The sequence below is a fragment of the Neovison vison genome, chromosome 13 (genome assembly GCF_020171115.1).
Source record: "Neovison vison isolate M4711 chromosome 13, ASM_NN_V1, whole genome shotgun sequence".
In the NCBI taxonomy this organism is placed as follows: Eukaryota; Metazoa; Chordata; class Mammalia; order Carnivora; family Mustelidae; genus Neogale; species Neogale vison.
In genome coordinates this window covers 14,498,008-14,518,597 of record NC_058103.1, presented here as the reverse complement: position 1 = coordinate 14,518,597, position 20,590 = coordinate 14,498,008, and the positions used below count along the sequence as shown (strand labels likewise).

Sequence of the window (20,590 nt, the reverse complement as noted above, 5' to 3'; positions counted from 1 at the left end):
AAGTTTCCTATGTGCTTCGGAAAACCCCATACATGTTCTATGAATTAATTTTTTAAAGATTTTACTTTATTTATTTGACAGACAGAAACACAGTGAGAGAGGGAACACAAGCAGGGGGAGCAGCAGAGGGAGAGGGAGAAGCAGGCTTCCTGTGAAGCAGGGAGCCCAACGTGGGGCTCCATCCCAGGACCCTGGGATCATGACCGGAGCCAAAGGCAGACGCTTAACGACAGAGCCACCCAGGCGCCCCTATGAATTAGATTTTTATTCATAGTATCTGGTCTACGATTACTACAATGTTATATTTTGCTGGACTGGACAAATTTTTTACCACTGAGATGTTTATGGAAGAAAGTCTGAATTTGCTGCCAGGCATCTACCTGAGCCCTTGACTGAGCCTTTGGCTCACCTCCATGGACTATTGCTTGGCCTAACACTGTATGTACAGAAGCTCTGCAAGGAGGAAAGTAAGGGGGATCAATACAATGACCAGTTCCTGGGTAGCATATTATCTGGGGTCTGTCTTTCCCATGGGCTTGTAACCGTTCAGAGGCTATCTGAGCATAGACGGGACTCTTCCAGTCTTGATCATCCATGCCAACAATGAACAGGAAGGGCCCCTGGGCCCTTTCCACTGGAATAATACTTGGGTGATTGGGTTCCTCCAGTGGGTTGTCCCAAACATCCATAAAACACAAATGTCCCAGCTCATTAATTGTACATCTCCCTGGGTCACTGCCAAGACTGGGAATAGTCATATGCTTGTAATGCAGAGAAGCTATTGTGTTGGCCACACAGGAATTGATAAGGACCGTGGCTGTGATGCCCTTCAAGAAAGAGGCCATTGAGAGACACAGGTCACCTCCTTTGGAGAAGCCAAGAAGCCCAACATTCGGGCCTTTCACCTGAAGAAGAGAAACAGAACAAGCCCAGAATTTGTAAGTGGAGGACATAAATGGTGATTTTTATATTCTCCTGGTAGCTTTCTTAAGTGTCATTCACTTTCTTTCCTTATGCAGCAACCCACAAAGCTCAACTGTGTCTTGTAAGAAGCAAATCAATTGATTTCCTACTACACAGGCCTTCCACTAATATTCATGGCGACTGGGTCAAGAGTACACACGGAGACCCATACACCCCATATCTAAGTTTAAAAGTTACAAATCAAATCAACAAACTCTTCAAATATATTTTTGGCTCCCACCTTTATAAATATACCTCCATAATAGAAAGTCTGAAATCTTGGGTGTCCTTGAAGTTCTGTACTGGGATGTGGCCTGGCAGAGAGCCAGTCCAGTCCTCCATCCCTGGACCACCTTCCTTTTTTTCCTGCCCCTAGGTCCATCATGCACCCCCCTAGGTCCATCATGCACCTTGAGAGGCCTCTCACACATGTATGTGGACACCCCAACCTACATGTTTAAGGCCTAGATGTGTTCACATTGATAGCTCAGAGTAGAGACACAGGGCCTGGAAGCAGGATCAGTGCTATTTGGCAAAGAATTCTGGGGCACCAGATCACAATGACATGGGGTGTGTGTGTGTGTGTGTAAGGGACACGAATTCCAGGTGGATACATTGCCTCGGTGCTTGGGACTCCTCACCCTGTGGGTAGGGATGCAGCCCAAAGGAAGGCCAGAGTGTGGCCATCTAAAACAAAAGGCCCAGGACAGAAGCCCCTCTTGCCTAGGTTTAAGGGCAGAAATGATAGTATATCCTGGTCTCTTCTTTTTCCCTGGGGCCTTATCTCCTCTAATAAACCAATAATGACAGTTCAAGATTATCTAGGTTTTAGCAACTCTGCTAAGAGACCATTCCCTGGATTATGGCAGAGTCAGAGTACCTTACAGAGCTGACAGAACATTTTATTACTTAAAAGTAGAAGATTTGGGTTTAAGTGTATATAGTTGAAGAGTATGTATTCCATTTACAATCATACCAAAATGTTTTATTTTTTCCAGTCTCAGATAAGAACTCTCTCTCTAAAAACATAATACCATCATCACACTTAACAAAATTAATGATTCCTTAATATCATCAAATATACTCCCTTTTCAAATGTCCTAAAATGTCTCTTAATAGTCAAATGTTTTCCGCTATACATTTAGAATAGCCTTATAAATGAAAAAAGCTGAACCTCAGAGAAAGCAGTTGTCTTATTCAGGATTATAAGGCCGTGTGGTGGTAGATGGAGAATCAGAATGTAAGGTTACTAACATTTTAGTAGAGCCCTTTGAATTATGGTCAAGAATTAAAGGGAAATAAACAGCTGAGTCTTAAGAGATTGGAGAAAGATGGGTAGAAACGAAAAGAAGAATCCTAGTAACTTTTGAAGGACTTTGGTGTCTCACGACATCTTTCTATGCCCCTGTGTCCTGGTAGGGTTTTTGAATCCAGTCCTGTGTCTCCTCTACTCACTCTCCTCTGCATCCAGGCAAGCAGCAGAACCCACCTGTGGATGCTGCAGCATGAAGTTCACAGCTTCTTCAAAGTACTCCAGGTGCATATCTTCCAAATTTTCAGGGAGGTCTTCAAATCTGAAGTAAGCCAAAGCAAGCACAGCAAAACCATGTCCAGCCAGGAGGCTGGCCCTATATTCACAAAGGCCACCACCAGTTCCAAACAGATCGATGATCCCAGGGAAGGGTCCTGCACCTAGAAAGCACCACAAATCATAAGGAGCGCCCTCTGCCCCTCCTTGCTGCATATGTGCACTCTCTCTCTCTCTCAAATAAATAAATAAATAAAATCTTAAAAAAAAAAAAAAATCACTGACAGACTGTTCATGATGGGAGAAGATGGCCATCGGTTTGGTTTTTTTTAGGAATAGGGAGCACTGCCTCTACCTGTGATGCTTAGCTTCTTTTGAAATTTGATGTGGAAAGAGGCCAAGATCACTCACAGCGGCATAAGTCATTACCTAATACTGGTATCTGAAACACAGCCGCCTGCTGACACTTGAAATAAATGCACGTTTGGAGCATGTTGAATGCACATTTTAGCGTACAGCTAAGGAGTGGCAGTGACTCTAGGAAGTGCCATGAAACTTAAAGAGGAAACAAACTTCTATCCAGAAACCATAATAGGCTCTGGAGTGTGCGGACGAGTTTAGGAAAATCCCCCAATCATGTGGTTCCCCGGGCCAGCCAAGAGGCCGCCCGGGGTCCCGGGACTCCCCCCACCCCGGTTCTCCAGAACAGCCTCGAACCCCGGGCGCTCACCTGGGGGCAGGAAGAGCGTGGCGCGCAACTCGCCCGCGCGCACCGGCTCCCGCCGCACGCCCGGCCGCAGGAACTCGCGCTCGTGCACCGCCCGGCCCAGGACACGACCCGCGTCGGGCTCGTGGCCGTCGAGCACCTCCAGCTCCACGGCGAAGGGCGTCTGCACGTCCCGCTTCACGAGCCGCACCAGGGGCTTCTCGGCCTCCAGGGCCCAGAACAGCCCCATTGGCTCGAGCCCCACAAAGCTGCCGCCCAGCGCGGGCGCGCGCGTCAGGTCCAGGAGGCCGCCGGCGTCGGCTTCGTACCGCGCGTGGGCCCGGAAGAGCGCGCCCCTCTCGTCGCGCAGGGACGCGCGCAGCGTGACGGGCTGTCGCGGGGCCAGGCCGCGCACGGTGATGCGCACGGGCTCGTCCCAGCTGCAGCGGCCCGCGGGCTCCAGGCTCCAGGTCGCAGGCATCCTGATTTCTGCTGAACTGAGGACTGCAGGCTTCAGAGAGCGCAGAGTTCAGTCACGTGTTCATCCAGGCTTCTCTCCACCTACCTGGGAAGCAGTTGCAGTTGGAACCTTTGCGCCCCGCATGTTGGACGCACGTGGGACACTCTCTGCCGCTGCGTGAGGTCTCCTAGTGTTTGTGCAAATCCACTAGTGTCTGGTCGGAAGAAAGTAGCTGCCAAATTAAGAGTTCATTATTGATTCTGCAATCCGGCGCGGTAAGTGTGGAATAGAGGTACAAAGAAGGCTGAGATGGGGAAAAACGATGGCAGCTCCAAGAATCTGGAGTTGTAGAAAGCATCCCAGGTGACTGTAATTCAGATAGCAGTGGAGAAACAGCCTACTCCTTCCTTTGCCTCAGTCCTTTACAGAGCCTTTCCCCCAGAGTCAAGGGTACCAAGGGTGCTTCCAGAGCAGGTAGATGTGATGGAGTGAGATTTAACTGTATTCCAGTCTGATCCTGCTCCTTAATATCCTGCTGATCCTTATTTAGCAAGATATGTAATTATCCCTGAATTCAGCCTCTTTGTAAAAGGCATATTGGGATGAATACGTCGGCTACCATATGTAGAAACACTGCATGGATAAAACCTTTTAGCAGGTGCTCGGCAAGAGTTTTGCTTAGCTTGAGTTCTGTTTATTTGAGAGAGCACTGGGGCATAAGCAGGGCTAGGGGCAGGCAGAGGGAGAGAGAGTAGCATGCTTCTTGGGGAGCAGGGAGCCTGATGCTGTGCTTGATCCTAGAACTTTGGGATCAGGACCCCAGCTGAAGACAGACCCTTAAGTCACTGAGTCACCCATGCGCCCCTGGAGTTTTACTTTTTAATTCACAGATCTGATCACTGACAGTCTCCGTGTTGTTGAGTTGTGTCAGAGTTCTGGCAGGAAACAAGTGGCACTTCCCAATTGCGTAATTTGTGGAGAGTTTCATAAGAGGACTATTTCCAGAGTCATCGCTAAGGTTAAAACACAAACAAGGTTGGGTGCAGAACCTTGGGCCCAGAAGGCTCAAGGGCAGAGGGTTGCCTGGCAGGATGGTGTAGCCAGGGTGGTGGGAGGAAGGCAATCCAAGGTGAACTAGGAGGAGTGGGGAGAGAATAAATACCTTGACCTCACTCTTCTCTCGCCCTTCGCGTTTGGTTTTTTTTTTAATTAAGATTTTATTTATTTATTTGACAGAGATCACAAGTAGGCAGAAAGAGAGACAAGAGATGGGGAAGCAGGCTCTGAAGCCAGGGAAGCAGGCTCCTTGCTGAGCAGAGAGCTGGACCTGATTTGGGGCTTGATCCCAGAACCCTGGGATCATGATCCGAGCTGAAACAGAAGCTTTAACCCACTGAGCCACCCAGGCACCCCTCCCCCTTCACATTTTTGCCAGTGCCTTTCATTAGCTAAACCCAACCATTCAGCTCAGCCTACTGGTTGGAGCGCACAGAAGATGCCCAGGGAGTGGAAGCTCAACACATAGTTATAAACTGAACAAAAAGAAGCCAGACTAGGTCCCAGATCTCAGAGTGCAGTGAGTTTCGAACTCTCTACCCATGAAGTAACTTCTGCGGAGTATTTTAAATATCTGTTGTTTAAAGTGTTGCAGGCTGTGGCCCCTGGGTGGCTCAGTTGGTTAAACATCTGCTTTCGTCTCATGTCATGATCCTGGTGCTGGGATCAAGCCCCGGGTTGGTCTCTCTGCTCAGCAGGGTGTTTGCTTTTCCCTCTCCCTCTTAGTGTTCTTTCTCTCTCAAATAAATAAATAAAAAAATAAAATCTCTTTTAAGAAATAAAAAAGTGTTGCTGGCTGTGCTCAATCCAGGAACACTCAGCTTACAAAGAATTTACCTGGCCTGCCGCAGCCACCAGCACAACTGACATCGGCACTCAGGGGCGCCTGGGTGGCTTAGTAGGTTAAGTGTCCAGATCTTGATTTCGGCTCAGGTCATAATCTTAGGGCTATGAGATCAATCCCCACATCAGGCTCCATGCTGGGTGTGGAACCTGCTTGAGATCCTCCCTCTCCCTCTGCTGCCCACCCAAAGAGAGAGAGAGAGAGAGAGAAGGAAAATAATTTTTTTTTTTGAGATTTTATGTATTTGACAGGGAGAGAGGGAACACAAGCTGGGGGAGTGGGAGAGGGAGAACCAGGCTTCCTGCTGAGCAGGGATCCCGATGTGGGGTTTGATCCCAGGACCCTGGGATCATGACCTGAGCCAAAGGCAGATGCCTAAGGACTGAGTCAGCCAGGTGCCCCCAATAGAAAGAAACTTAAAAAGTGAAATCTGCACTTAGGTTTTAGAAAGGCAAAGAAAAAGGTGATTTCTACCTCTCCCTTCCCTGTTACTTAGGTTGCTGTGAAGAGGCACAGAAATGGCTCCCAGGCACATGAGGGAAAAGCAGCAAAGAAGGAGGCCTGGGGGTCCTGGGATCAACCCCCACGGCGGGCTCCCTGCTGTGGAGAAGCCGGCTCTTCTCTCTCCCTCTGCCATTCCCCCTGCTTGAGCGTGCTCTTTAGGTCTCTATCAAATGGATGAATAAACTCTTTAAAAAAGGGGCACCTGGGTGGCCCAGTGGGTTAAAGCCTCCGCCTTCGGCTCAGGTCATGATCTCACGGTCCGGGGATCAAGCCCCACCATGGGCTTTCTGCTCAGTGGGCAGGCTGCTTCCTCCTCTCTCTCTGCCTGCCTCTCTGCCTACCTGTGATCTCTCTCTGTGTCAAATAAATAAATAAAATCTTAAAAAAGAAGGAAATATTGAGAGTGCTTAGAATTCAGTAAGAAAAAAATAAAGCCAATAGAAAAATGGGTAAAGGGACGCCTGGGTGGCTCAGTTGGTTGGACGACTGCCTTCGGCTCAGGGCGTGATCCTGGAGTCCCGGGATCGAGTCCCACATCAGGCTTCCAGCTCCATGGGGAGTCTGCTTCGCTCTCTGACCTTCTCCTCGCTCATGCTCTCTCTCACTGTCTCTCTCTCTCAAATAAATAAATAAAAAATCTTTAAAAAATTAAAAAAAGAAAAAAAAAAAGAAAAATGGGTAAAAACTTTATTTGGTCAATTTCCAAACAAGGAAACATACATAACAAAGATATAGGAGGACATTCAAAGTCATAACTAGAGAATACAGATTAAAACATCACAGTAGTCCGGGGCGCCTGGGTGGCTAGGTGGGTTAAACCTCTGCCTTCAGCTCAGGTCTTGATCCCAGGGTCCTGGGATGGAGCCTGGAGCCCTGCATCAGGACTCTGCTCAGCAGGGAGCCCGCTTCCTCCTCTCTCTCTGCCTGCTGCTCTGCCTACTTGTGATCTCTGTCTGTCAAATAAATAAATAAAATCTTGGGAAAAAACCAACAACAACACCACAGTACTCCATTTTTGCCTATCATATTTTACCATATTAAAAACAGGGATAATACTCATGGATATTGAGGGCGGAGGGGAAAATCCTCTCCCATACACCATTGATGGAAGTAGAAACTGGCACTAGCATTGTAAGAGCAATCTGAGGTGCCTACCAAAAATTTAAATGTGCACAAATAGTCTCAGCATTTCTACCTACAGCAATCTAGCCTATATAAACATTCAAATAACTGTTGAAGGATATATGTGTGAAGATATTCACAGCAGCATGATTTGTAATAGCAAACAAAAAAAAAAGATATCCCTTCCTCAAAAAGATAATATGAACACTCAGCAGTATAAGGAATAAATGCATTTTAACTTTCTGAAACTGTAAAACTATAAAGCTATTTCAAAAATAATGTACTGGGGACTCAGTTAAGTGTCTGCCTTGGACTCAGGTCATGATCCCAGGGTCCTGGGATTGAGCAGGCTCCCTGCTCAGAAAGGAGTCTGCTGCTCCCTGCGCGCCCACCCCCCAACTTGTGTGAGATCTCTATCTGTCTCTCTCTCAAATAAATAAATACAATCCTTAAAGAAAATGATAATGCACTGGGGTGCCTGGGTGGTTAAGCATCCCACTCTTGATTTTGGCTCAGGTCATGATCTCGAGGCTGTGATATCGAGCCCGCCATTGGGCTCCCGGCTCACCGAGGAGTCTGCTTCTTTCCTTCTTCTCTCCCTCCACCCCTCCTCTAGCACATGCTCTCTCTCAAATAAATAAAGTAAATCTTTTTTTTTTAAGATTTATTTATTTATTTGACAGAGAGAGAGATCACAAGTAGGCAGAGAGGCAGGCAGAGAGAGAGAGAGAGGGAAGCAGGCTCCCTGCCGAGCAGAGAGCCCGATGTGGGACTCGATCCCAGGACCCCGAGATCACAACCTGAGCCGAAGGCAGCGGCTTAACCCACTGTGCCACCCAGGTGCCCCTCTTTTTTTTTTTTTTTTTAAGATTTTATTTATTTATTTGTCAGAGAGAGAGAGGAGTGAGAGTGAGCACAGGCAGACAGAGTGGCAGACAGAGGCAGAGGGAGAAGCAGGCTCCCCGCCGAGCAAGGAGCCCAATGTGGGACTCGATCCCAGGACGCTGGGATCAATACCCAAGCCGAAGGCAGCCGCTTAACCAACTGAGCCACCCAGGCGTCCCAAATAAAATAAATCTTTAAAAAATACACTAAATCTTCATGTTTTGACATGGAAGGATATCCCTGATATACTGATGAATGAAAAAGCAGAAAAAATATGGCCTGTATATTATCGGTACAAACATATATAACATATATACACCCATACACACGCACACACACACAGATATCTATAGGTATAAAGAGGAAAGACTTTCAAAGTGTATTTCATGTATTTATGTAATGCCTGATTTGTTTTTTATAATTAACATATATTACTCTTAGAATTAAAAAGGTAACCTAATAGTTTCTGTAATTAGGAACATATTGAGTCACTCAGTAAATATTTACAGAGTGCCTACTACACGTATCCAGCACTGACATAGATGCGATGAACAAAACTGATGTACTAATTAGAACTTGAGTGTGTGTGTGTGTGTGTGCGCGCGTGATATGACAGAGAATAAACAAATGAAAATTTCAGATAATAACAAGGAAGATGAAGAAAACTGTAAGTGGTGAGAGTTACTGCCTAGAGGGCAACTTTAGATATATGGCAGCTGGGACGCTTCTGTGCAGGAGACATCCAGGCTGAAGTGTGAAGGCCAGTAATGAAGAAATCCAAAGTAACAGAGTTGATAAGGCTGTAGAAATAGCAAGTACGGGGTTCTTCAGGTGGGAACAGACCTGGTGTGTTCAAGGAGGAGACGGACCAGTGGCTGTAGGTTACCAACTATGAAGAGTAACATGGAATGAGATCTGAGAGGGAGGCAGAGGCCAGATCACATACACAAATGGGCTTGCAATGTACCTTGTTAGCTTTCCTGAGTCCTTTCCTTTGATTTAACAATCCAGGTTTCACACATTAGTCATCTGTAACTTACAGAGGCAGCTATGTGAATTCATGCTTTGAGGCTGGTGTGTCTAGGTGAATAAATCAGTTAGTACGTGAACCTGCCTGAAGCCTGGCATCTGTATCCCTATGCACTTATTTTCCTTTCATCTATGCATAAGTAGTAAAACTTGTGGATTGGTAAAATGTTTGATGTATACATAGTATATACACATACACATATATGTACACACACACACACACACACACACACACACACACACCCTGGGAAGAAAACTGCTGGGTGGTATTGATAGAAGTCTATGGAAAGTAAAGAGATCTAAGCAAGTGATGGTTCAGCTAGATAATACCTTTACACATGCCTTTAATCCTGTATTCATAATTTCTTTGTGGTTTTTAGGTATATATTATATTTCATGGGAGAAGGTAGATACTATAGCAGTGCTTGAGAATCTGGTGTTCTGTAAAAACCTGGGGAACATCAAGCATCTGGCATATTAATCCCCAGAATTTGGGGCATGTTTACTTGCAAACTCTTCCTTTATAGATAGTTCAAAGTAATGTTTAGCTTGAAATATATTAAATTCTGAACTTCTGTTGACAAATTAGCATTGTACCCATTATGAATAATGTCTCTATACTTGACATTTTTACCATCTGGGGCCCAGAAGAATGGAAAGAAGGAAAAATTCCTTTACATTTGTGAATCATTTAGAACATCAAAAAAAATTTCATTTCACAGATCTTTAAAGGATTTCACTTATCATATCCAACTAGCAAGCACACAGTTCATCTACTGGTTATTATTTTGAGGGAGAAAACTTCTTTTATTTAATACCAGAATGTAATCTCTCAGAATTCCAAATATTTTGTAAGTTTATTAGTAACACTTCATATGGGTGAGTAAAGACATTTCAAGATAATTCCAAAATCACAACTCTGAACACTGATTCCTGTTCAGGTATTATAGTGGCCTCTGCAACAAGGGGACGGCCACTTCAGCTTGTCTGCTTTGGTGAGGTTATTGTGGAGAAGCTCCGTAGATTCATCCCTGCTGGTTCTTAGGAAGCACAAGTTAGACTTACCGGGGGAGTGAGAGGAGAAGGCCAGAGTCATAAAAAATTTCAGACTGTTGGGATGCCTGCTTGGCTCAGTCAGTTAAGGGCCTGCCTTCGGCTTAGGTCATGATCCCAGGGTCCTGGGATGGAGCCCCACTATCAGGCTCCTTGCTCAGTGGGGAGCCTGTTTCTCCCTCTGCTTGCCCTTCCCCTGCTTGTGCTTTCTCTTTCTCTCTCTCTCTGACAAATAAATAAAAATAAAATCTTTTTTAAAATTTCAGAATGTTTATAAATTATTTAACAATAAACACTTAAAAAAATTATTGTTGGGGGCACTTGGGGCAGTGGGTTAGGCCGCTGCCTTCGGCTCAGGTCATGATCTCAGGGTCCTGGGATCGAGTCCCGCATCGGGCTCTCTGCTCAGCGGGGAGCCTGCTTCCCTCTCTCTCTCTCTGCCTCTCCATCTACTTGTGATTTCTCTCCGTCAAATTAAAAAAAAAAATTATTGTTGGGGGACCTGGGTGGCTCAGTCGCTAAGCATCTGCCTTTAGTGCAGGTCATGATCCCGGGGTCCTGGGGTGGAGCCCATCATGCTCCCTGCTCAGTGGGGAGTCTGCTTCTCCCTCTCTCACTTCCCATCCCCTCTGCTCATGCTCACTCTCTTTCTCTCTCTCTCTCTCTCAAATAAATACATAATCCAAAACAAATTAAAAAGTATCGTCTTTGGGGAACAGATACAAGAAAAAGACATTGGCTTTGTCATTCCTGAAATTGCCTAGTTTTACAGTATTGTTTCATTTCAACTTCTTTGCAAGGAAGTTCAAATGGCCAATAAATATATGAATAAAGTACAGTGTCAAAAACTTAAAAAATTTTAAATGCCCAAGTTTGGTAAGGGGAAATAGGAGCCCTGATACATTACTGGTAGGAATATAAATTGTTTCAAACTTTCCAAAGGGTAACCTGATAATATGCTATATAGAAGCCTTAAAAGAAATTTATACTTTTTGATGCAGAAATTCCATTTCAAGGAATTTATCCAAAGAATTACTCACAGATATGTGTGATAATATAGCTAAAAGGTCATTTATAATAGCATTTATGATAGCTACTCCAAACTAGAAATAATGACTAATAAGTAACTAACTTAAATTATGGTAAATTGGTAAAATAGAATATTACACTGTTATTTAAAAAGGGGAATGGTTGAAAATTATTTTAAAAACTTGAGTTACAGGGCACCTAGGTGGCTCAGTGAGTCAAGTGTCCAACTCTTGATTTCGGCTCAGGTCATGATTTCAGGGTCAGGAGATTAAGCCCTGCGACAGGCTCTGCACTCCGCGGACAGTCTGCTTCTCTTCCTCTCCCTCTGTCCCTCCCCCTGCATGTGTGCACATAGGCATGCTCTCTCAAATAAATAAAATCTTTAAGAAACAACAACAAAAAGGAACAACTTCAGTTACATCCTCTGATCAAAAACCTCCAACGGCTACTCAAGCCATTAGGAAAAAAAATCCAAAATCTTATTATGACCTACAAGGCCCCATGTGGCCTGGTTCCTGGCTCCCTTTCCAACCTCAGGGAGGACAACTTCCCCCTGCCCCCACCTCATTCACCTCTTCTGCTCTTACTCAAGCATGTCAAGCACCTTCAGTTTCAGGACATCCACCTTTGCTCTCCCACCTCAGTCTGGAACACCAGTCCCTTGGTCAGCTCTAGAGCTTACATCCTCACTTCCCATCCACCCATGCTTTTGTATGTTTTGTTTTTCGTCATTGCCTTCATCACCACCCATATTATATAATCTATTGTTTATGTACTCTACAAATATTTTCTAGTCTGCCTCCCTCTACTGTAATAGAAGTTCTAGGGGAGCAAGGACTTCCTTTCATATTTTTCTGTATCTCTGATGCCCAGAACAGCACCTGGCTTAAAGTAGACATTCAGGAAATAGACTAAATGAATTTGTTAAATGAATGAATTACATGAAAAAAATCATCTTTACATATTAAGTAAAAAAAAAATAAAGATCCAAAACAATAATGTATAGTATGGTTTCATTTTCTATATCAAAGAATAGAAAAAAATGCAAGAAAGATGACAATCAAAATGTCAGCAATATTTTTGAGGTGCCTGGGTGGGGTAGACCGTTAAGCATCCGACCCTTGGTTTTGGGTCAGGTCGTGCTCAGGGTCACGATTGACCCCACCTCAGCTCTCCATCTCCCTCTCCCCCTCCTCCTGCACACTCTGTCTCCCTCAAATAAGTAAGTAAATCTTTAAAAAAAAAAGTTACCAAGTGTAAACCTGGCGATTCACAGACCTGTATCCCTGGGGATAAAAATATATATTTATAAAAAATAAAAAAAATAATAAAAAAAAATAAAATGAAAAAAAAAAGTTACCAATATTTAAACTGTAAGTGATCTATAGGTACCTTTCATGGTTGCTTTTCTATTTAGTAAAGTTTCTGCAATGGACAAATATTGCTTGTATATTAAGGAAAGAAGTGCATGCTTTTTTAAAGAAATAAATAACAACCTACCAGTCCATTTAAGTTCTTTATGTTGTTTCTTCCTAAAGACAATATCCTCAAGTTTTCTGCAGTGAGGAAAAAAAAAAAATACAGTTATTTGTTAATGAGAATCATATTACAGCTGTTGTAAATCTAGTATAATGAAGTGTTAATAAATTTTATATAATAAATATACTTATCTAATGAGTAAGAAAGGCTGTATTAATAAAAAGTGGTATTCAAGTAGGAAATTGACTTATCATCGAAGGTAAACACTACAGCTATAATTTCACATCATGACAACATGAAATTTACAAATGGTCAGCTATCTTGAATGCATGGTTTTAAATTGCTGGCTAGGAAAAATACTTCAGGGATAAAATAAGTAAAAAAGATTTGAACTTTAAATTTGGAAGCATATATATTTCAAATCTACTATAGCATAAGGACTCACATTAGAAAATAGGAACACACCTATGTATAGCCCACCTCACTCCACAAAGAATTAAAAGTGAAATCAAATGACTTAGTATTTTAAAATCTTTTGCTTTCAAACTTTTAAAGAGTTAGATTGTGATCTGCTTTAAAAATGCTTATTTGGGGGTGCCTGGGTGGCTCAGTGGGTTAAGCCGCTGCCTTCGGCTCAGGTCATGATCTCAGGGTCCTGGGATCGAGTCCCGCATCGGGCTCTCTGCTCAGCAGGGAGCCTGCTTCCTCCTCTCTCTCTCTCTGCCTGCCTCTCTGCCTACTTGTGATCTCTCTCTGTCAAATAAATAAATAAAATCTTTAAAAAAAAAAAAAAAAAGAGCTTATTTGGGGGCACCTGGGTGGCTCAGTGGGTTAAGGCCTCTGCTTTCGGCTCAGGTCATGATCCCAGGGTCCTGGGATCGAGCCCCACATCGGGCTCTCTGCTCAGCGGGGAGCCTGCTTCCCCCCTCTCTCTGCCTGCCTCTCTGCCTACTTGTGATCTCTCTCTGTCAAATAAATAAATAAAAATCTTTAAAAAGAATAAAAATAAAAATGCTTATTTGTGGGGTGTCTGGGTGGCTCATGCCATGCCTTCAGGTCGGGCCGTGATCTCAGGGTCCTGGGATCAAGCCCCACATCCGGCTGCCTGTTCAGTGGGAAGCCTGCTTCTCCCTCACCCACTCCCCCTGCTGTGTTCCCTCTCCTGCTGTGTCTCTCTGTGCCAAATAGAATATCCTTTAAAAAATGCTTATTTGTATTTTTTAAAAGGATGATCCTATTCATGTATCTATTTCTGGAAGAAAAAAAGAAAATAGAAACAGTGGTCAGAGGAAAACTTACTTTCCAGTGTAACCTTTTTTGAACTGTTTGCATAAAACTATATGCATGTATTTTTTTTCAAAATTAAAAAAAACATTTCTAGCAAAATAACAGATTTTTTGTTTTGGAACATTTTTGGGGAGAACATTTCTGTTCCAAAAAAATTGTTGATTACTTATGCGTAAGTTACACACTTAGTTTTCACAGCATAACCATCTGTAACTGTCGTCCAATATGGTAGTTACTAGCCATATGTGACTATTTAATTTAAATTAATTATAATTAAATACAATTTAAAATTCAGTTCCTTGGTCACACTGCTTAACAGTTGTACGTGGCTAGTGGCAACAATATATCTCAGACCGTTCTATCTGATGCACTGTTTCAGAACATCCATAATTCAATGGTTAAGAACACAAATTCACTTTTCAGATTTCTAGTCCCAGCTTTCTAGGAAAGCAACCAAGCCTCTTTGTCTCACAGTTTCATCATACATAAAATGAGGAAATATAATATCTTACTTATAAGGATTTCAGGATTGGGGTGCCTGGGTGGCTCAGTCAGTTGAGACTTAGTTTCAGCTCAGGTCATGTCTCAGGCTCAAGAGATGAAGCTCTGCGTTGGTCTCTGTGCTCAGCACAGAGTCGGCTTGGATTTTTTTTTTTTTTTTTAAGATTTTATTTATTCATTAGAGAGAGAACACAAGCAAGGGGAGAGGCAGAGGGAGAGCAGACTCCCCACTGAGCTAGAAGCCCGTCAATGCCAATGCCGTGGGGCTCAATCCTAGGACCTAGAGACACAACCTTAGCTGAAGGCAGACACTTAAGCATCTGAGCTTAAGCAGGTGCCCCCTACTTGATATTCTATTCCAACCTCCCTCTCCCTCCCCCCTGCCCCTTCCCCCACTAACCCCAGCTCATTCTCTCAAATAAATAAATAAATAAATAAATAAAATCTCTATAAAAAGAAGAATATCAGGATTAAATGAGATAATTGTCTAAAACATTCAAGGTGCCTCGTTAGCGCAGTAGGTAGCGCGTCAGTCTTATAAAACATTCAGCATAAGGCTTCATTCAGGTAAGTACAACATAAATGATGTGTACGTTTATATGTTTGTGTGTGCATGTATGTATCAGGCATATATGGTTATATAAACTTTGTTTTAATTAATGTAATTAAATGAATTATTTTAAATTCCATTATGAGAAACATTTAACTTTTAGGACAAAGTATTTCAAGAGTGATCTAATTCATGCAAAAATGCTTTATTTATTTATTTATTTTTAAAGATTTTATTTATTTATTTGACAGAGAGAGATCACAAGTAGGCAGAGAGGCAGGCAGAGAGAGGAGGAAGCAGGCTCCCTGCTGAGCAGAGAGCCCGATGCGGGACTCGATCCCAGGACCCTGAGATCATGACCTGAGCCTAAGGCAGCAGCTTAACCCAGTGAGCCACCCAGGCGCCCCCTGCAAAAATGCTTTAATTGTTGAAACAAGACCCCATGTTATGGACTGAACTGTGTTCAGTTCATATGTCCTAAAATTCATATGTTGTAGTCCCAACACCCAGTGCCTCAGAATATGACTATATTTGAACACAGGGATTTTCAAGAGGTAATTAAGGTAAAATGAGACCATTTTAGGCAAAATTCAATATGTCTGGTGCCCTTATAAGAAGAGGAGACTGGACACAGAAGCAGAAGAAAGTCCATTAACAACCAAGGGAAAAGATGGTCATCCATAAGCCAAGGAGAGAGGCCTCAGAAGAACTCAATCCTGCCAAACCCTTGGTCTTGGACTTCTACCCTCCACAAGCCCCAGAAAATAAATTTCTGTTGTTTAAGCCACCTAGTCTGTGGAATTGATTATGGTAGCCCTAGCAAACTAACACATCCCATAGAACTATAAATGTGTGGAAATTAAATATTTAAGAAAATCACATAACAATTATTTTTTAAAGCTTCTTCATACGGATGATTGGCACATTATTTTTTCTTTTTCATTCAGAATAGAAGCTGATTCAAAAAACCTGGGTGGTTCGGTTGGTTAAGTGTCTGCTCAGCTGGGAGTCTGTTTCTCCCACACTCTCTGCCCCTCCCCATTTCATATTCTCTCATGCGCTCATTCTGTGTCTCTCAAATAAATAAAATCTTTTTAAAAAGTTATTGATTCAAAACACAATTACTGAGCATCTACTGTATGCAAGGAACAGCTATAATCACAATATAACAGCGGAATACAGATAAAAATTTCTGCTGACATTGAGCTAGTAATTTGCAAAGTGATAGACAAAACAAATAAATATATTAGAGACTGACAAGCGTGAAGCAGAAAAAAAAGCAGGTAAAAAGAATGAAATGTTCGGGGATTGGGAACAGTTGACATTTTGGATAGAGGGTGACGTCTAAGATTTAAAGGAAGTGAGGCAACTAGCCATGAGGCTTTTCGGAGGAAGGACATTTACAGGCATAGGAACTTTAAGAACAAGAGCTTTGAAGCAGGGCCACATCAGAAGTGTTCACAAAATACAAAAACCTGCCTGAGACAATGAGAGAAGAGTAATAGGAGATGAAATTAGAAAGATAATGGGTCTTGGGGATGTGTGAGAAAGAAGTTGAGAAATTACCAGGGAGTTTGGCCTAAGCAAAGGGAGGAATGGAGCTTTAGCATCTGAGAAAAACATTAGAAGTTGGTTTAGCTGGGGCTGGAGTACTTAGTTTTGGACACGTTAGTTATGAGATGTGTATTAGACTCCAATGGTAATATCAGGCAACTGACTGGAATCTGGAATTCAGAGGAGATGCCTGGGTTAGAGATACAGAAGTGGGAACCATCAGCCTATAGATGGTAAAGCCATGACCTGATGAGATAATTCAGGGAGTAGGTGAAAACAGAATAGAGAAGAGATCTAAGAACTGGGTCCTGGGGACTCTAACACTTAAAAGTTGGGGACATGAGACTAGGAAGGAGTAGTCTAAGAAATCAGGAGGGCACAGCATACCAGAAATCAAATACTGAAATTGCTTCAAAGAGGAACAAAATCATCCATGTCAAAATATGCTGTTAGGTCAACGAACATGAGGACTGAGAAACAACTTCAGAAACTGGACATAACAAATATATGCAACTCTTCTAAAGATAATATTGAACTTAATATGTAAAACTCCTTTAAAAAACAAAACAAAACTCCTTTAAAAAATACACATGAAAAGGGTGACAAAGGCTAAAATGATCTTACTAATTTATTACTGTATAGGGAAAGAAATTATAACATCGAAATTAATGACAGAGAAGACTATTTTTAGAAAGAAGACTCTGGGGGCTTCTGGGTGGCTCAGTCGTTAAGCATCTGCCTTCAGCTCAGGTCATGATCCTAGGGTCCTGGGATCCAGCCCTGCATTTAGCCCCACATCCAGCCCCGCATTGGGCTGCCTACTCTGCAGGAAGCCTGCTTCTCCCTCTTCCACTATCCCTGCTTGTGTTCCCTCTCTTGCTGTGTCTCTCTCTGTCAAATAATAAATCTAAAAAAAAAAAAAAATTTTTTTTTAAAGACAGATAAGGAGTACAACAAAAACAATGATGGTGAGGAATTAAAATTTAAATATTATAAGTATTAAACACAAGACAGATTTGAAAAATTTATAATTAAAAAAATCTAATTCGGGCGCCTGAGTGGCTCAGTGGGTTAAGCCGCTGCCTTCAGCTCGGGTCATGATCTCAGGATCCTGGGATCGAGTCCTGCATCGGGCTCTCTGCTCAGCAGGGAGCCTGCTTCCCTCTCTCTCTCTCTCTGCCTGCCTCTCTGTCTACTTGTGATCTCTGTCTGTCAAATAAACAAATAAAATCTTTAAAAAAAAAAATCTAATTCTTCCATTTAATTCTAACTCTAAAAAAGCTTTAAAATGTCTTTAAAATGTTCAGATCCATGTTCTTTCTTTTTTTTTTTTTCCCCAATTTATTTATTTTCAGAAAAACAGTATTCATTATTTGTTCACCACACCCAGTGCTCCATGCAAGCTGTGCCCTCTATAATACCCACCACCTGGTACCCCAACCTCCCACCCCCCCGCCACTTCAAACCCCTCAGACTGTTTTTCAGAGTCCATAGTCTCTCATGGTTCACCTCCCCTTCCAATTTACCCAAATTCCCTACTACTCTCTAACGCCCCTTGTCCTCCATGCTATTGGTTATGCTCCACAAATGAGTGAAACCATATGATAATTGACTCTCTCTGCTTGACTGATTTCACTCAGATCCATGTTCTAATGTTCTTGGGATGACCACATTTAAGACACATGGTGGATATAGTCTCGCTGCCACCTGACAATCACTGTGGTTAAAACAGGTGCTGGTTTCTGGGATTACATAAGTGTCTCTGGAATGTTTATTCCAATAACGAGAAAATCCAAGAACCATCTGTTACTGTGGATCACTTACTTAAGCCATTGAGGTTGGCAATTTTTTCAATGCACTTTGTAGATAGTGAAAGCTTCCTTGAAAAGTACAAAGGAAAACTTGAATTAGTACAAAACAATTTTAAATGGTATATTAGAAAAATAAATAAATAAATAAATAGTGTATCAGGAATTAAGTGCCCACACAAGATAATATTTAAGTCATGTTTTCTTTTTACACTGAATCCTTTTTTCCCCTCTCAGACATGGCATGTATTCTTTCATTTTGAAATCAATCCTCATACTTTTTTCCTGATTACAGAAGTTAATACATATTTATTGTAGAAAATTTTAAAAAAACTTTCTGAAGGTAATTTGATGTTACCCATTAAGTTATTTAAATGCATGCATTCCTTGACCCAGTAATTCATTTTTAGGAATACAGCCTACTGAAATGCCAATGCCAACAGATCTATAAGCTAGATTATTTAGTGTATTATTGTAATAGCAAAAAAACGGGGAAAAATCTGTAAACATCTAGCAACTGAGGGATAGGTAATGGAAAACTATGCTGTCACTAATACAAATGAAACTGGGCTCCAGATATCAGCTTGGGAAGATGTCCATGATGTGCGCTCAAGTTAAAAACCACCTGGCAGGGGGCGCCCGGGTGGCTCGGTGGGTTGAGCCTCTGCCTTCGGCTCGGGTCGTGATCTCGGGGTCCTGGGATCGACCCCCACATCGGGCTCTCTGCTCAGCGGGGAGCCTGCTTTCTCCTCTCTGCTTGCCTCTCTGCCTACTTGTGATCTCTGTCAAATACATGAATGAAATCTTTGAAAAAAAAAAAAAAAGAAAGAAAAAAAAACCACCTGGCAGAACAATATATTTTATATGATTCCTTTTGATAGAAAGCAGAATGATATATATGCATGTGCAAAGATATTTATTTGCTTGTGTGTTAAATCATTCAGAAATGTATACTGAGGAAGTCATATGTAATTCTAATCCCTCCACAGATTTCCCCAGAGAGAACTACTTCTAATGGTCTGTATATATTTGTCTAGGTTTTTTTCTACTCATAATTCAGTTATATAAAAAAAAAAATTAGAGGTACCTCAGTGTCTCAGTTGGTTGAGCCTCTGACTGTTGCTCTCAGCTCAGGTCTTGATCTCAGGGTCATGAGTTCAGGCCCCGAAAAAAAAAGAAAGAAAAGACAAAATATTTTACAAGGATATAACTACACATTCTTAGTCATCCTTTCTTGACAAAATATTTAATGTTTTAGTTTACTTCATGCAAACAATATGATAAAAGCTAATTTTATTGAACACAATCTGTGCTCAGTACTCTTCCAAGTACTTACTTTACATAAACTGTTTTAACCATCGCAACAATCCTGTGAAATAAGTACTATTGTTATCACCCATATTTTACACTGAGGGACAAAGATGTTAAGCAGTTTGCCTAATATTACATATCCAGAAAGGGGCAGAGTCTAATTTAAACCCTTCCAAAACTGACTCTAAAACATGTGATCTTATCCTTTCTGATATGACTTAAGAATTTTTCATTTTTTTTAATAAAAGCAACTACTGTGCAGTGTAAGTTATTGGTCAAATCTGTGTATTTTCCAATAATCCCCAACTCCTGACTACTACAAGTGGAAAATGCCTTAAATCTGGGAATATGATTGGAGATGAATTCTTTAATTGGTGTCCAGGCAACCTGCCCAAAGAGATTGTCAGCAAAAATATGAACAGGCTGACTCTTTCCAAGCCGCTTCCTAATACTCTGGTACTAGGTACAAAACCTTCTCAAATATTTGCCTTTGAGATGGCCTTATGATAAAAAGATATCTGACCATTTTGAAACAGTGCTCTTTGAAAGCACTGTTTTTTGCTTTTGAAGCAAAAAAAAAAAAATCTAAGATGGAATTTTATATAATACACTGTGCTGTCATCATAAAGGACAAGTTGCATACAATAACTAAGTATGTTTGCTTTTCCCTTTCATTCCAAAGACAGATACTAGCCTAATGCATGGGTTCACAAATTATGTGTCTAAGAGATACTCAAGTTGCTTATTATAAATACAGATTGGGGCACCTGGGTGGCTCATTCGTTAAGCATCTGCCTTCAGCTCAGATCATGATCCCAGGGTTCTGGGATCAAGCCCCACATCAGGCTCCCTGCTCAATGGGGAGCCTGCTTCTCCCTCTCCCACTCCCCCTGCTTGTGTTCCCTCTTTCACTGTCTCTGT

At 42.2% G+C, this 20,590-nt stretch overlaps 1 protein-coding gene across 2 annotated transcripts; it reads right to left on the bottom strand.

The window, feature by feature from the left end:
• Positions 1-246: 246 nt before the first annotated feature.
• ACOT6 (acyl-CoA thioesterase 6) lies at positions 247-19,470 on the bottom strand. 2 transcript variants are annotated; one of them, XM_044230391.1, is made up of 6 exons: positions 19,446-19,470; positions 18,375-18,430; positions 12,680-12,735; positions 3,222-3,889; positions 2,453-2,655; positions 247-905 (listed from the first exon to the last, which is right to left on the bottom strand). In XM_044230391.1, exons 4-6 carry the CDS (start codon positions 3,676-3,678, stop codon positions 300-302), a joined length of 1,266 nt encoding a protein of 421 aa, XP_044086326.1. In that variant the 5' UTR covers positions 3,679-3,889; positions 12,680-12,735; positions 18,375-18,430; positions 19,446-19,470; the 3' UTR covers positions 247-299. The 2 variants fall into 2 exon arrangements, with proteins under 2 accessions (XP_044086326.1, XP_044086327.1); XM_044230392.1 differs by having other exon boundaries at positions 3,222-3,762.
• Positions 19,471-20,590: the final 1,120 nt, after the last annotated feature.

Bases quoted from the DNA above. Each gene is read 5' to 3' on its own strand.
- ACOT6 (XM_044230391.1), bottom strand. From the start codon at position 3,678: ATGCCTGCGACCTGGAGCCTGGAGCCCGCGGGCCGCTGCAGCTGGGAC. The intron at 2,656-3,221 runs GTGAGCGCCCGG...GGTGCTTTCTAG, and splicing joins CACGCTCTTCCTGCCCCCAG to GTGCAGGACCCTTCCCTGGG. The intron at 906-2,452 runs GTGGGTTCTGCT...TCTCTTCTTCAG, and splicing joins TCATGCTGCAGCATCCACAG to GTGAAAGGCCCGAATGTTGG.